This window comes from Peromyscus californicus, unplaced genomic scaffold, assembly GCF_007827085.1.
Source record: "Peromyscus californicus insignis strain IS unplaced genomic scaffold, ASM782708v3 Scaffold_3__1_contigs__length_106647218, whole genome shotgun sequence".
NCBI classification, from domain to species: domain Eukaryota; kingdom Metazoa; phylum Chordata; class Mammalia; order Rodentia; family Cricetidae; genus Peromyscus; species Peromyscus californicus.
Window position 1 is genome coordinate 44678041 of NW_026294551.1, and position 16969 is coordinate 44695009.

The following is a 16969-nucleotide window of genomic DNA, read 5'->3' on the forward strand; positions in this document are numbered from 1 at the left end:
CCTCAGTCACTGGGCTCTTGCTTCCCTTGGCTCTTCCCCTCTCCCTCCGCCCTGACTCCCCCATCTAGTTAAGGCCCCACCCTTCACTCCACTCACTTAGAGGCTGTTCTTACGTTGACATCCAGGTCCCCTTTGAACACAAACTGACCAGGTTTCCAATGGAAAGAAAGATGGCTCCATTCCCAGTGCATGTTTTCAGTTGTATTATATGGGTCCTACAGCGACACGCCCCACCCCAAAGAACAAGGTGAGCTATGGCTAAGAGAACAGTCCCCCAACCAGTACCTTTCTCTCTGTGCCCCACATGCTCTACAGGCCCCAACTATACTATCCTAGTAAGGAAATGACTCCATGGAGCCCCTCACCTCAGTGGCCAGCTGATGCAGGTTTGCTTGTTCAATATCCATATGCCAGTCCCCATGGAACAGAAGACGGCTCTTATCCCACCAGGGCAAAGGTGGACTGGGGTCAGCTGAGGGCTTAGTCAAGAGGTCCACACATTGACCAATCAGTGTCCAGGCTGGATCCCAGCATGGGCCCCACACCACTGTGTACTGGAAGATTTCCGCTAGGGTAGAGGGGGAATGCAGGCTTCAGCTTACTAGAAAATACCTCTCTGTTCCTCCTTTGCTCCAAAAGGGCTTCAGCTTATCTTCCATCCAAGGCCCCACAAATACCCCTCAGCCAAACCAACTGCCTCCTTTACTTACAGTGGAAGTCATGGTAGAACTTGAGTGGGGGCATGTTCCTCTCTACTGCCACGTTACCCCAGGGAAGCCCCAAATGCAGGATCTGACGTCGACGGGAGCAAGGCTGGCCACTCTGCTCGGTGCCCGCAAGTCGACCCATCAGCCGCCAGTCACGGATCTCAAATAGGTACCGTGGATAGTCTCGGATCCGAACTATCATTAGACAGTAGATACACACTGGCTGTTCACTTTCACGCATGGTTTTTTTTCCCTTGTTGTTCTTTTTACCCATCTATAATCAACTGAGGGGACAAGGGCTGGCAATTAAGTAGCAAAGCTAAGACAGGTTGTACAGACCATGAAGCAGAGGCAAGAGGCAGAAGAGCATGAAATTCAAGAGCCACAATAACCTTAACAACAGTGGTGCTCATGGCCCTATTATGTCAGCAGAGCAGTTTCAGGGTGAAGATCAGGATCAAAGAAAGGGAAACAGAGTCCATCCACCCCAAACCAACTCGTTTCCAATACAACCTAGCTCCTCTGTAACCACCCAGCGGGCTCCCTGGCAATCACAGGACAGACACCAGGCTCCAGAAACAGGAGATGCACTTACCCAGAAAAGTTTTGACACTGCACTTGAGCATTCGGCACCAATGAATGACAAGGTCTATTCCTTCAGCAGGAAAAGGGCTGCCAGGGTCAAGTTCTCGAACCTGTTCTATCACACGTTCAGGCCCATGGAAGGATGCATCTGCCAGGGCCACCAGCTCCAGCCCTGCCAGGCTCCAAGTGAGCAGAGCACGGCGCATGGGTGTGTTCCCATAGAGACGACGAGAGCGCTGGATGTAGATTTCAATGTTTTTGCGTTCCAGAGAGGCATAGAGCTCCTCAATTTTTCGAGCTGGCAACAACTCCCCATGCTGCTTCCGCAGGGCGGCCACTTTGGCATCCAGCAACTGCAGTCTTTTGGCACTCTCCTTACTTTCATCCTTCATCAGTTCGTAGTTATCGTGAAGTTTCACCTCAAAGACATCATCCAGGAAAACCCAAGAGAAGTGCTGAACCTTTAAGAGTAGGTCAGGCGGGAGTGGGGCGGGGCCTGGAGAGACCCAAGCATGAGTCCCTCGATGCAGCCCCTTCAGCCATTTCTGAACTCCCACAGCCTCATCCAAAGTTCGAGAGAAGTCATACTGATAAGGGAACTCCACTGAGACTGATCCAAGAGAAAGGAGCCACACCCGATTCCTGAGGGTCTGCAGTACAGGGAAGGGGTTCCTGTGGAGAATCATCTCCTCTAGCTCAGGTAGGAACTGCACCTCCACCTCTTTGAAGCTGAAGATGCTATTGCCATCAAAGCCAGCCGCCAACTCTGGGCAGTAAGCCTGCAGTGAACCTCCATGCCGGTTCAGTGACACACTCTCGGCAACCAGGGTAATGAACTTGTCCTCAGCCACAAAAGCCGTCAGTTTGGCTGTGCTCACCTCCAGCGTCAGGTTTAGCAGCCGCCTAGGTGGGGATGGCTCGGGGAGCTGGTCTTCTGGCTCAGAAGTGGACTGTGGGGTCTCTAGTTCACGGGATTGAACAATCTCAGGAAACATAGTAGCTCGTAACAAGTCTCGGCATTGTAGAGTGGCCAAGACATGCTGGTACAGGTACATATGATCTGGGGGGCTCCAGAGTAAAGTCAGCCCTGCACCACACTGAACCTTTAGGGTGTAAGAAAACAATCTGTCAATCACTATGGCAATCACCTCAGAACAAGAGGTAACAGGGATTATTACACACGCCTACCTGGTTCAAGAATTATGTCCACCTTCACAAGTCTTTCCCAAGAAATCACATTAATTACTGCCTTGCTTGGTTCCCGGTAGTACTAACATGCTGTTAATCGTCATTTATCTCACACATGTACACTTTTGAGTTTTCCTCTACTAGATTCTAAAATGCTTTGGAAGTAGGGGTCACGTGTTTTCTTTGGTTACTTATCATACTACATCTAATATACACAGAAGGTACTCAATGATCACTTGGCTTTATGTTTCCATTCATACATTACCATTCAATCAGCACTGTACAGAAATAAGTGCAACTTGAAATGTTTTGATTAAATGACTTGATTCCCAAAACACAGTGTAAAAGTACTGGCCACACAGTTTAACACAGCAACTGACTTATTATGAATGTAAGTCCTTGTCATCCTGAAAGACAAGGTCAGTTCTGATAGCTCAAGGGATGGAGAAACTGAAATAACAAAGACGCAGACGTACTCTTAAGTCCAGTCTCTGAAAAGCAACCTCCTCAGTTTCCAAAGGAAAGTGAGCTCAATGCCTCCCTTCTCCCAGGAAGACCCCACGCCCACCTGATGCTCTATGGAGAAAGCACTGGAAAGCCTCCATCTTCAGATCCCTTCTAGCCTTCTAAGGAGCCAAGTGCTTCCATAAAGTGTGTTTTGTGTGTATTTGTGTTAGCACACATATGCCCCACAATGCACATATGGATATTAAAGGGTAACTTTCAGGAGTTAGTTCTCTCCTTTCACTCTATAGGTCCTGGGGATTGTCAGGCCTGACAGCAAACGTGTTTACCCAAGGAGCCATCTCCCAAGCCCTTATCTTTTTTTTTTCTTCAGATTTATGTTTATGAATGCTTTGCCTGCATGTGTGTATGCACACCACATGCCTGCTGAAGTGAGAAGAGAGCATCAGATGCTCAGGACCGGAGCTACTGGTAATCAGGAACCACTATGTGGGTGCTGCGAACTGGACCTACAAGCCCTCTGTAAGAACAGCAAGTGCTCTTAATCACAGAGCCATCTCTGCAGCCCCACTCATTTTTGGTGACAAGGTCTCTCAGTGAACCTGAAACTGGCTGTCCAGGTCAAACACGTTGTACTGTGTGGCTAGTACTTTTACAACACATGAGGACTGTGGGCTTTCGTGATCTACCTGTCTCCACCCTTCAATGCTAGGGCTACAGGCCTGGCTTTTACATGGGTACTAAAAATTTGAATTCAGGGTCTCTAGCAAGCACAGCAAGCACTCTTATCTGCTGAACCAATTCCTGATTTTTCAAAAGCCCACTATTTTTATATATACACCTTAAAATAATATATTATAATTAAAATGATATACCTGGTATCTCCTTTAAAATGACCCTAGAGCTTGGGGTAGGGGAGTCTAAAATGGGTACGGCTGCCAACAAGATAGTCACAAATGGGTAATTACCGAAGCTGGAAATATTAAAGTTCAAATATTCTCTCTATATTTTGCATGTATTTTTAGTAACATAGTAAAACGTTAAAAATGTAAAAAGAAAGGGAAGATGGACACCAGCTGTCACTTTTTTCTAAGGTTCACAACATTAGTCAAAAAGACCAAAAGGCTTTAAGTGGAAGGGAAATCGAATCTGGCCCCACAGCCGCAAAGCATTACCTCTAGAGAGCGGATGCTGCTGTGATAGGTGAGGGAGAGCATGGAGAGGCCAAGCACTGGCGTGGGGATGTCAGGTGCCTTGCAACAGGGCTGCATCTTCTCTGTGACTGATTTTACTAGTGCAAGCACAAGCCCTTGAATCCCCACAGTGGAGGTCTCAGCACTGCCCAAGACAGTCAGTGTGTCCAGTCGTACCTCCGAAGCACCTGATACAGAGAAACCAAGACAACCTGCATTCCAAGTTCTGAAATGACATTATCCTGTCCATTATCCTTCCTCCCCTCTTTACTGTCTTCACTCCCCACACCTCCCCTAAACGATTCCTAATATTTTAGGGAAACGAGATCTGGCAAAGTCAGAGAAGCTTTCCAGTGTCTAGAAACTTTCCATCTATCACCCACTCCTCAGAACTACACACAAGAAAATACAAGCTTATGTAGGAGCCAGATATACCTGTAACATCAGCTTTTGTTAGGTTGGACTGGAGGATTCTAGGCTGGAGGACACCCTGGACTACTTAATAAGATCATGTCTCAAGAAAAAAACAAACAAAGAAACCCCACACCGGTCTCATTCTCTTGAGCACATCAAAGTGACATTTTCCCCTGTCTTTTTTAATGCTCGCCTTCAATGACTAAGCTGCAGCCCAGAGCCCATTAGTCAAGCCTTTCTAATGTCTCCTGCCTCTAACATGGAAACTTTCCAGATGCGCAGCTTCCTTAAACGAGAAGCAGCTGACTAAACCAGCGTAATCTGCTGAGTTTACACACTACCCACCTCAGCAGACTTCCTGGTCCACTTACCAACCAGTGCAGAGAGAGTGAACAGGTTCATGTCCTCCACCTTCAAGTCCACCTTCCACAGTAAGGTCACAGACTCCCCAAGTGAAGGTTTCCTTGAGACAGCTGACTTTTCAGATGGTGGAATCACTAAGGACAGGATTCGAGACAGACACTGGGCACAGATGTCTGATATTTCTACCTGAAGTCCTCGAATAGTACAGTCAAGAAAAAGAGTGTTGGATTGGGTGCTGGACAAGCCCAGGGGCTGGTTATAGCTACCCTAGAAAAGAAAGGAAACCTACTGAAACCATGTAGACTCAGTGTTAAAATACCCTGGAACATCACCCACACCAAGAGCACCTCAGAGATAGGGAGCTCTGTGGGCCCCTACTCAGCACACAGCACCCACATACCTGGAGTGTGAAGGAGTCCAGGACAAGTGCTTCACCCCAAACATGCATATTAGGTGGATGTGGTGCCCGCTGGATGTGGGACTCACTGCCCACTCGCCAGCAGAGGTGATCCACAGTCAGGACAGCCCGCTGATGGATACTTTGTGGTCGAAGGTGCTGGTAATCTGAAACAGGTGGTAAAAAGCTCTTCTATTGAGCCACCATGGCCATGAAACAGGCACAGCTGTAACCAAAGAGCAAATCCTTGTCCCCATCCCTGAACCTTACCCAGGCAGATGGAATTGAACCCCAGAGCAAAAGGTGGTGTGTCTCCAAGCTGAACGGAAACGCTGACATTGGAGATGGAGGTGCTGAAGATAATGGGAGCCAGGATCTGAGGGAAGGTTCTACACAGGGGTAAGAATCGACATCACTGTAATGGCAGCTTCCGATCAAGGAACAACAATTGTCAGTTCTGTTGTGAATCTTAGGACTGGCAACAACTAGGAAGTAAAAGGCTAATTTTATCAGACTGCTGCTCCTCCCAGCAGTCATCTGAAGGAACCCCAGAAAAATATGAAGTTAAACAAGATGAAACTTCCACATTCGTAGCCAAATACAGGCAGTATCAGCAATATCACATGATTCACCCTAATAACAAGATCACTTACAAATCACTTTCTGTGCAGAACCATGCAAACACTACACAAACAGAAATGGTTCTGTATACCTGACACCACACCTTATAACCCAAGGCAGATGAGACATGTTTATCACCCCAGTCAACTTCAAGAAATGTTTGTCTTCTATAAATAAGGCATCGTGCTGGGCACTCAGAATGAAAACATGAAAATGACATCCTCTTACCAACAAAGGGTATAAAGGGTATAATCCAACAGGGAAATATATAAAACAGGTTTGCTTCTGAAACTAAGATTTAGGGAACTCACACAATCAAATATCTATTTAACAAAAGATACGATACTTTGGATAAAAAGAATCCACCTGATAAGAAGGTGATTTAAAACTCAACTTTTTTGCCAGGCAATGGTGGCGCACACCTTTAATCCCAGCATGAGGGAGGCAGAGGCAGCTGGATCTCTGTTGAATAAGGCCAACCTGGTCTACAGAGTGAGTTCCAGGACAACCAAAGCTACACAGTGAAACCCTGTCTTGAAAGCATCCCCCTCCCCCCAAAAAAAACAAAGACAGAAGCACCTCACCTTCTTTTCCTTTGTTTAAGATCAGGTGAACTAGCTCCTTGGGTCTCCAATGCTAGCATAAGCAGCCAGTGAGAGAATTCCTGGTGTCGGTAATGAATGATACAAGTGTTCAAAACGAGAGAAGCTGAGAGATCGATGGTGGTCACCTGGAAACGAGAAGACCCCAAGGTTTCACTGCCATAGCTCAGAACGCAACAATGTGGAGAGAGCAGGGAAGGGTTCTTGGGAGCATGGGCGGCACACCTGGACATTAGCCTTGAGGGAGCTGAGGCAGACAATCCGTTGGCGACTCTGGGAGAGCAACAGCCCATCTGCAAGAAGCCAGAGAAGTGATGAAGGGAAGACACAAGACATAACCAGGAGATGGGCAGGTACAAGCAAGAAGATGAGTAAACCGTCATCAACAGCCGTGAGTTAGGGGTTATTTTCTCTCATTATGGTCCCTCCTTCCCTACCCGCTACAATGATATTAAATTATGGAACCATGTATGGTATTAACACAGAATGCTGGTCCTCCCTTAGTAACAGTAACCCCTTCCATGAACCTTCTAGTAGGAGTTCAGTGCTCATCTGTGCCATATCATAGTTGGCTGTGAAGCTTCGAAGGGGCAGCTGATCCTCATCACGGTGGTATAGGAAATACAGCAGCTTCAGTGTCCAAGTCAGGTGCCTGGACCAGAGACAGAGTCTACATCAGAGAGACCTGGAATGCCATTCCCCCTTCCTCTCCACAGATGAGCTCAGCGAAGATACTAAGACTAGTCATGGAGACCTAGAGGACAACGCACATTATCTCTCCCCCCACAGTCACAGGTGAGACCTCACCTCTTTTGACTATTCATAGACAACACCACACTTGTGTTCTCCATCTTCACTTTGACTTGGTCTGGCAGCTGCTGGAGGAGGTATAGGCCAGGCAGAGTTGGTTCAGCAGAGTTCTCTGTCAAATCTGGAAATAGGAATGAATAATATACATGAGAACCATTAGTCCTTAACAAATCCTCCCAGCCCTGCCCTCTTTGGTCAAATCCTCACACATAAAGGAAGACAAAAAGATAGGCTAAGCAAATGCCCAAGAGGACACATGGCCAATAACATTACAGATCTGGGTACCTGGTGTACTTCCTTCCCCAGATTCTAAAAGCATCAACAGTATGATGAATAGTTAGGTATAAAGGAAAACGTATGGACTTGACTGTCAAATAATTTGCATCCATTTTCACTAATTATAAAACATCAGCTAAGTTATTTAGCTAACTGTTCTAGGGTTGTTTATTTGTAAAATACAGAAAATGCAGTGAAAACATACATAAAACACAAAGTATAGGTCTAACTCATGGTAAATAACCACTGAATGTTAGTTTTTTGACTCAGAACAAGGAAATGCCCATTTCCTCTAATTACCTAGGAGTCAAAGGTCACAGTGTCTAATGATTCACACCGGCTCAAATGGTGAAAACACTGGTTTTTCTACTTCCAAAATAACTTGAGAATAAGGCAGACAAGAAGCTCAAAGACTAAACTTTACCTGAACAAGAAACAGACTTGGAGATCCGGCCTGGGGCCTGACACAGTAGTTGACTATGGAAGAGACCTTCATGGAGCTCAGCATGGAGTGTCCACACATCTACAGTGATAGCCCTCAGATGCCAACTGCTGATGCCCACCTGTAGACACAGGTCCAGGGCCAGTGAGAGCTCTACAAGGCATGTATCCTCCTGTGTAGGGAATTTTGAAGTTTTAGGTCAAATTGTAATGGTCTGAAGCCAGTGTGGTGATACACACCTATAACCCTAGTACTCAAAGAGTAAGAGGCCCACCATGAGTTCAGAGCCAGCCTCGACTACATACCAGGCCAGCCATGGCTATACATGACAAAACAGTCTCTCCCAAAACAAAGAGAGCTACAATGGTTTTTTTTTGTTTTTTGTTTTTTTCTTTTTTCGAGACAGGGTTTCTCTGTGTAGCTTTGCGCCGTTCCTGGAGCTCGCTCTGTAGACCAGGCTGGCCTCGAACTCACAAAGATCCGCCTGCCTCTGCCTCCCGAGTGCTGGGATTAAAGGCGTGCGCCACCACCGCCCGGCAAGAGAGCTACAATGGTTAGGGACTCTAGAACACAAGGACCCTAACTCCTTCCTATCTTGTGCTTAAAAAGAAATGGCGTATCGGAAGAACCATGACACTCACCAGCTGACCACTCTTCAAGATTTTGCTATTGATCTTTGACAGGTTCACCTGACAGATTAGACTGGGAAGGAAAAAAGATTAAAAGCATTTAGTCCGGGGGTGGTGGCACACCTCTTTAATCCCAGCACTCAGGAAGGAAGCAAAGGCAGGGAGCTTTCTGTGAGTTCAAGGACAGCCTAGTCTACATACAGAGTTCTAAGACACCCAGGGCTATATAGTGAGACTCTGTCTCAAAACAAAAATAAAAAACTCTTGATCCCTTTCCCCACAAGAGATTAATTATCTCTCATTAATCTGTTCTCTAGGAAGGACAAGGCAAGCAGAAATATCCAATCTTGGCCTCTCAAGACTGTACAGAATGAGAACCTGCCACCCAGGTAAGGAGGCTCTGACATTCAATTTCCCTAAAGCACCTCCAGACAAGGACACTACCAGACCCTCTTCCACCAACCACTCACCTTTTCCCATCACTGTCCAAAAGGAGCCTGCTTCTGCTGACCTGGATGTGCCACAAGGACTCGGAGGTAGCCACCTTGAGAACCATGATGTTTATGGCCTCCACATGAATGGAGAACAGCTGGGAGGAGGGATAAGGCCAAGCAGCAATTACTGGAAAGGCATCACTCTTCCTTTCCAGCTGAGAAAGGAAGTACTTAGCATTTTATCCCCCCAAATAGTTTACAAAAAAAAAAAAGCCACCCCCAGTTCAAAGGCAACCAACCATCCCTGGGCTATAGCTGAGAATAACAGAAGTAGGGCCCGAGAGACGGCTCATCAAGTACTGGCTTCCTTCCCGAGAACTCGGGTTCAATTCCCAAACCCCAAAGCTCACAACTGCCTGCAACGCCACCTGCATGGGATCCAACGCTCTGCTAGCCTCTTTGGTCACTCTGACACATGCATGAGCACACACACACACACAAAAATAAAAATATTTAATTTCTAAAAAGAATCTCAGAAGGCGGTCTCACTTGGCAGAAGATCTTCAACAAGGATGGGCTAAGGGACAGCTCCTTCTGCTCCCCCTCCGTGTTCTGGGAGAATGGGGCAGACAGGCTAGAAACCTTCTGTAGGTCTGTTCTGATGCGTACTTCTCCAAAGCACAAGGCCACATAGTGTCTGCCCAGAAGAGAAGCCTCATTACATCGGGTCCATGCCCTTCAGAGCAGTCTCCTTTCCTCCCGCACAGTACTCTCCAGGCTCTTTATAGCTCAAACAACAGAGGAGACCTCCGCTGTTCTCAGCAGATCTCACCAAGCTGCACTTGGACTAATGGGAGACTGCAGCAAGAACTCCCTCCCACCTTGACTGAAACATCTCAGCAGAAAAATCTCACTGTTAAAGCTCAACCTCAAAACATTCCCCAAGGGCAGAAGTAAGGACATCCAATACTCACGGCAGATCATAGCTAAGGAGTTTGCTGGAAATCCACAAGTTGTCAATTTCCTAAACAATATGAAAGAAAGCTGTGTACATTGGCTGCTAGGAAGGCAGCTTTATAAACCTGAAAAGGTCCTGAGTGTCAGGAGGCGGAAGTTCTACCAGCCCTCCCACTAAATTTACCCAGCTCTTTCACTGGTTTCTCTGACCAGCACTGGGTATCTTGCTCCTCATGATGATGTTAGTCAAATTTGCTTAGTAGCTGTCTTGTATGGATATGTTGCCACCCTATTTCCTCTCTTAAATTAGAACAGTAAGTCTGCTGTTTCCTGTTATCTTTCTCCTGTTTCTTCTATATCTTCTTTTTTTTTTTTTTTTTGATTTTTCAAGACAGGGTTTCTCTATGTTACAGCCCTAGCTGTCCTAGAACTCTTTCTGTAGACCAGGCTGGCCTTGAACTCACAGAGATCCACCTGCCCCTGCCTCTGCCTCCTGAGTGCAGGGATTAAAGGGGTGCACCACCACTGCTTGGCCTTATATCTTTCTTCCATACCCTGGATACTCTGTGCCTTTTTATTTTGTTTGGTGCTAGATACTAAACAAGACCCAGAATATGCCAGGCTCTACCACTGAACCACTCCAACTCCTTTAATTTTGAGACAAGCCTTCGCTAAGTTTTCCAGACAGGCCTTGAACTTATAATCCTCTTGCCTCAGCCCCTTCAGTAGCAAGAATTGAAGGTATATCCTACCAGGTCTAGCCCTATAAACACTTTAAACAACTTGCATCCATCCTCCAAGTAGCTCCTAAGATCTTCTTGACAAAGAAATAACAATGATGGAGTTAACTAGGAAAACTACCCATGAAGGAAACTAAAGTTTGAAATTTAACTAGATCAGCCACTTGTTTTGCTGTCCCCCAACAAAACACACACAGACACACACACACACACAGACACACAAACACACACAGAGACACACACAGAGACACACACACACAGAGACACACACACAGAGACACACACACACACACACACACACACACACACACTGATTCCCGGAACTCACCACCGTCTGCTGGTGCTGCTGAAACTTAAGACTGACATTTTGGATCCAAAAAAATCGGAAGGATCCAATCTTTAGCTCTGCCTGCAACTTCCGCTGACACCACCTGGTGGCCAATCGGACCACAAGCCACCTGCATAAAAATCAAGTTTAATTTTAAGACCCCCTCCCCTGTTTGGCTCTGGAAAGGCCTTGCAATGGGTGGTATCCTGAAGCCGGGTATTTCTTGGGAACTTTGTGATTTTCCTAAAGCATTTTTCTGTCACATACTTGTAGCCACAATAATTAGGACTACGGGTCCCTAAATTCAAACGAAACCAGACAAACTAAACTCACCATTTAAGACAGGACTAAAAAAAAAGAAAAAAGAAAGCAATCCTCAAATCTTTAGAAACCCAAAGTAAAAAGAGGTCCTCAAAAGCAGTCAAAGTGAAAGCAGCCGCGTTAAATACGTCATCACACACTCCCTGGAGGGTCGCTGTCTGCGTCCCCACCCTGCAGACGCTTGCAAAAGGGCAGAGGTCACACTTGGGACAACTCAAATGCCGCTCTTCCCCAGACAGACAGTCCTCCTGACCTCTCTCCAGGGCGGGGCTGCAGGTGCCCTTCGCAATCTGGGGAGAGGACATTTCGGGGCGAACGGAGCAGGAAAGGAGACCACCGAGGGAGACCCCTCCCTCACACACCCCTACTCGGTTCCTGGCCTCTGCACTGCTTCGGGCCCCGCCCGATGCCGCAGCGCCCCCCACCCCGCCCCCACCTCAGGCCGGGCTGAGCGCCCCCTCCCGTCCCCACCCCCTCCGCCTACTGCACCCGATCAGCCCGCGCCTCCTCCAAACCCTCTTCCTCGTCCCCCGCGCCGTCGTGGCTGGAAGCCCCTCACCGGCCTAGGAAGAGTGCGCTAAGCGCAACCAGCAGCAAGACCAACAGCGCGGAGAGAAATAGAGGCATTTAGGTCCGGGTCCGGCCCGGCCTGGCCCCGACCCCCGCCATGCCGGGCCCCGACGCCGGAACCGCACAGCGCCGCGGCGGGCCTCGGCCGCGCACGCACACGCAGGCCGCGGAAGCGTTGTTGCGCGCGCGCACCCCCGCCCCGGCGGATCGCCGACCATCCGGATGGCTCCCTCCGCGCCCCGCCCCCCGCACGCAAGCGCGCAGGGGGCCGACCCGCGGCTTGCGCGGAGTGGGGGCGTGGCTCCGAGACGGGGGCGGGGCGGCCCGCGAACGCGCCGGCTTGAGCGCCCCGCCCAGGGTGCAGCCTTCCAGGCCCACCGAGGAGCTCCAGGCTGGCGCAGGGGGCAGAGGTCGGTGTCTGGTGCCTGGCTCTGGGAGGTGGCTCATATCCGCCTCGTGGAGTTCCGCTTCCAAAACACAGTCCCTAAGGCAGTTAAGAGCCCGCCTGGCTTCTTAGAGTCTGTCAGGGAAGCTGGCTAAAAGTTACATGTCCCTAGGTCAGACCTGATCCTGTCTGCAAAAAGATTGAAGAGAAAACCCAAGAGGTAATTGAAAGACCTCAGACATCACCTCATCCCACAGGGAAACCAATGGAGTCTATGTCGTTCACTGTCTGAATACTGTTCTGGCCACTTAGTATCTTTTAACACGCTGCGCGCAAAGAGCCATTCTGTACAGTTTAGTTTTAGGTTTGTGCGATGTATAGCATCACCAAGAACTGGACCTGGGCCAGGGTGGAATATAGCAGAAGTAGTGAATATTGTTCTGTGCTTCACAAATTATCTGAGAAGCAATTTTAACTACATGAAATAGAGAATTCAAGGTCAAATCAGGTCAGGGTGAATTTTGCTTTCTTCGTTGTAAAACGAAGGAAGTAGATAAGGCCTGCTATGATTACTCTCACGAGTCAGTGTCTGAATCATGGCTTACTAATACAGTACAAGATAAAGACATCCTGGTGGTTCCAAGGTATTATGGAGTATTTGTATTCTTGGCTCTCAGGTCCTAATCTCCATATGATTCTTCCAGATTTTACTCAGAATTTCTCTTTTGGTCCCTTCAGATAACAACTTCAGGACCTGTGAGACAGCTCAACTTCCTGGCAGGCCTGAGGACTTACTTGAGTTCCATCCTCAAAACCCACATGATGGAAAGAAGGCACTAACTCCCACAAGCTGTCCTCTGACCTTGCATTCAAGTGTGGTCTCTCATGCTCAGAGATGGTCCAAGAACTCCACCCAGGTCACGGAGAGGTGCATCACAACACATCTCCCTACTCAAATTCATCTTTTGGGGGTCTCTACAAACACCAAGGCCAGCAGAGTAACAATCCAAATGAGGCAAGAAGACGAGGCAACGAGACTCAGTAGCAGGTGTTGGTACACACTTCTAGAATCTGGAGTCTGACACTGGGCAGAATATTTTAGGCATATTTCAGCACAGCATAATTTTGAAAAACAGTTTTCTGTGATAATTAACTCAATCCCATGTGTGCAATAAAACAACACATGTTTACACTGACACTCTTTACAAAGTAATACCTTTTCCATAAAGATGTGTTCTATTGACTGAAAACAACGTTCAATGTAAGGGGGTAGAAAGAATGATGGATTAACATAGAAGTCTGTGGGAGTCAGGAGTGGCCTGGCCCTACAGACAGCACAGAGGTCACCTAGACATGTGACATCTTCCATAAGGATGGGTTCTATTAACTGAGAATACTCAAGATAAAGGTCTAGGGAGGAAGAGTCTGGGATAAACACAATAGTCTGGGGGATTCAGGAATGTCCAGGATCTACAGAGAGCATAGATCACCAGGCTATTAACTATATCCATTCCCAGATTTCTGGGTGGAAAACAGATGTATGTCTCCTCTGTTTAGGAGACAACTCTGGGTGGTTTGTTTGTTTGTTTTGTTTTTTTTCGAGACAGGGTTTCTCTGTGTTGTTTTGGTGTCTGTCCTAGATCTCACTCTGTAGACCAGGCTGGCCTCTAACTCACAGAGATCTGCCTGGCTCTGCCTCCCGAGTGCTGGGATTAAAGGCGTGCATCACCACCGCCCGGCTCCCTCTATACATCTTATTCAATCTGTTCACTCAGCTAAAGTAGCTATCGCTTCCTTTCTTCCCCTACAAGTTTCTACTCCTAGCCAACTTGCAGCTTGAAAAGTTGTCATTTTTTTTTTTAAAGCTTTTTGAGATAAGGTCTCAATATGTAGCCCTGGTTGGCCAAGAACTTGATATGTAAACCAGGCTGACTTCAAACTTGTAGTGATCCTCCTACCACTGCCTCCTGAGTGCTGGGATTACAAGCATGTACCACCATGACCCCTTCATTTTTGAGACAAGGTCTCCCAGTGCAGCTCAAACTGGCCTAGAATTCATAATCCTCCAGCCTCAGCCACCTAAGTACTAGGGTTACCTTTGAAATAGCTGATTAAATTCTCCTAGTAAAAAGTCACTCCAAGCACTGAAGAGATTCATAAAGGAAACTCTGTCTAATAATAGTTGGAGCACCAGCCTTGAACAAGGATTCTTTACAGCAGATATGGGTTTGAGCTATAACATTGCATTTTTACATATGCTTTCATCTACAAATCTCTTTTAGTTCCCACTTTGAGCAATTAAACATGTTTTACAGAGACAGAAATTGTAAGTTTGGTTGTTTTGGACAAATGATGAGATTTACAATTTAAAGATACTGTTACATTTATCTCCAGACAGACAGACAGCTTTTGTCCTGGCAGGCTTATGCCCTTCCTGAGAAGAGGCACAGGGCTTAATAAGCGACTGTCAGCCAGGGTCATCTTTTCTGAACTGCCTAGCAGAGGCAAGCTCTTTTTGACAATGGGTGTGAAGCCTAACTGGGCAGCTGGAAGGAGCTGGAGTTGTTTCCTTTCAACTGCCCAGCAAAGCAGTGCTTCTTCAGCTGAATTTTATTTCTCTGTAACTAATGTTTCGAAGCAAACTAATTGGTAAATCCTTAATAACATTAATCTTTTTTTTCTTTTATTCTAGTTTTCCTTTTTTTGAGACAGGGTTTCTCTGTGTAGGCCTGGCTGCCCTGGAACTCACTCTGTAGCCCAGGCTGGCCTCAAACTTACAGAGATCCGCCTGCCTCTGCCTCCCAAGTGCTGGATTAAAGGCGTGCGTCCAGCAAATTTATCATTTTTATTTTCCCCTTCACTACCACACTCACTTTATTAGTTCTCTTCTTCTTTCTGAAGATAAACAAGGAATCAGCACAACAAAAGTAGAACAGAGCCAGAGAGGGCAGCACAGGGACCTCATCCTGATTCTTGGCTCTAATTTACTGAGAACACAAGTTTTCTGTAAAAGGATTGAAGTTTCTTTTTTTTTTTCTTTTTTTTTTTTTTTTTTTTGGTTTTTCGAGACAGGGTTTCTCTGTGTAGCTTTGTGCCTTTCCAGGAACTCACTTGGTAGTCCAGGCTGGCCTCGAACTCACAAGAGATCCGCCTGGCTCTGCCTCCCAGGTGCTGGGATTAAAGGCGTGCGCCACCACCGCCTGGCTGAAGTTTCTTATTCTTAACGTCATGGCCCATGCCTAACATAGGATTATCTGCAAATATTCCACATTAACAATTTAAGGCAAATAGGAAACAATAAATTTCTAAAGTAAAAAAAAAAAAGTTTGTATTAAGTTGCACAAGGTGGCATGAATCTTTAATTCCAGCACTCAGGAGGCAGAAATGGATGGATTTCTGTGGTTTTGAGGATAGCATGGTCTACATAGGAGTTCCAGGTCAGTCAAGAGAGCAACATAGTGAGACCCTGTCTGCCACCCCCCCAAAAAAAAGCAGGAGTAGAGAAATGGCTCAGCAATTAAGAGCACTGGTCAATCTTCCAGAAGATTCCAGTTTCATTTCCAGCATCCAGCTCCCAACCATCTGTAACTGCAGTTCTGGAGGATCCGATGCCCTCTTTGGGCATGTGGTATACAGACATGCACTTATATACATAAAATCTAAAAAAAAAAAAAAAAAAAAAAAGGGCGGAGGAGAAGAGGAGAAGAAAGAATTCCCACCAGATGGGAGTCACTTCTGTTTACCACTGACAAGTTAATGTAGGAGCATGCTGTATGGTGGTGGCGCACACCTTTGATCCCAGCACTCTGGAGGCAGAGGCAGGTGAATCTCTGTGAGTTTGAGGCCAGTCTGGTCTACAAAGCCACTTTCAGAATATCCAGGACTATTACACAGAGAAGCCCTATCTTGAAAACAAAACAAAAACAAAGACCAAACAAACAAAAAACCTTGAAAAAAAAAAAGATTCCTGTTTGAGGACAGAAATAAAAAAACACAACTGTAGAGTAGCAAAAAAGATCAAGGCAGACACAGTTCCTATCACAAAATTATTTACTACTTTAAAGAATGCAGGCAGTTACTCAGTTTTTCTGTTCTACATTGTTAAAAGTATATCTATCCTGAGATAAGTCTGTGGAGATGAAATGAAGGGCTTTTACATGGTGGCTAGTATTATAAATACACAGAGACTCATTCTTAACTCACGAATGCCCAGCCTTAGCTTGGCTTGTTTCTAGCCAGCTTTTCTAACTTAAATTATCCTGTTTTTCCTTAACTGCGTTTTGCCTCTGAGCTTTTTACCTTTCTTTATTCTACATATCTTTCTTTCCTTCATACTCCATGGCTGGCTGTGTGGTTGTGTGGCTGGGTGGCTGGCCTCTGGTGTCCTCTTTTTTTTTTTTTTTTTAAAGATTTATTTATTTATTTATTTATTATATATACAGCATGTTTGACTGCAGGCCAGAAGAGGGCACCAGATCTCATTACAGATGGTTGTGAGCCACCATGTGGTTGCTGGGAATTGAACTCAGGACCTTTGGAAGA

At 46.5% G+C, this 16969-nt stretch overlaps 1 protein-coding gene across 1 annotated transcript in view; it reads right to left on the reverse strand.

Moving 5' to 3' along the window:
• Positions 1–12201, reverse strand: part of Bltp2 (bridge-like lipid transfer protein family member 2) — a 32334-nt gene extending 20133 nt beyond the window's left edge. Inside the window, exons 1-19 of the mRNA XM_052756123.1 lie at positions 12032–12201; positions 11152–11281; positions 10101–10150; positions 9676–9823; positions 9163–9281; positions 8705–8765; positions 8046–8235; positions 7343–7466; positions 7063–7187; positions 6761–6828; positions 6518–6663; positions 5583–5701; positions 5316–5479; positions 4924–5182; positions 4121–4326; positions 1303–2395; positions 711–902; positions 366–568; positions 97–215 (exon numbers count right to left, since the gene is read on the reverse strand). Of these exons, the coding sequence (XP_052612083.1) occupies positions 97–215; positions 366–568; positions 711–902; positions 1303–2395; positions 4121–4326; positions 4924–5182; positions 5316–5479; positions 5583–5701; positions 6518–6663; positions 6761–6828; positions 7063–7187; positions 7343–7466; positions 8046–8235; positions 8705–8765; positions 9163–9281; positions 9676–9823; positions 10101–10150; positions 11152–11281; positions 12032–12099 (3584 nt within the window). The 5' untranslated portion in view covers positions 12100–12201. The remainder of the gene's footprint in view (positions 1–96; positions 216–365; positions 569–710; positions 903–1302; positions 2396–4120; positions 4327–4923; positions 5183–5315; positions 5480–5582; positions 5702–6517; positions 6664–6760; positions 6829–7062; positions 7188–7342; positions 7467–8045; positions 8236–8704; positions 8766–9162; positions 9282–9675; positions 9824–10100; positions 10151–11151; positions 11282–12031) is intronic.
• Between the last annotated feature and the right edge of the window lie 4768 nt (positions 12202–16969).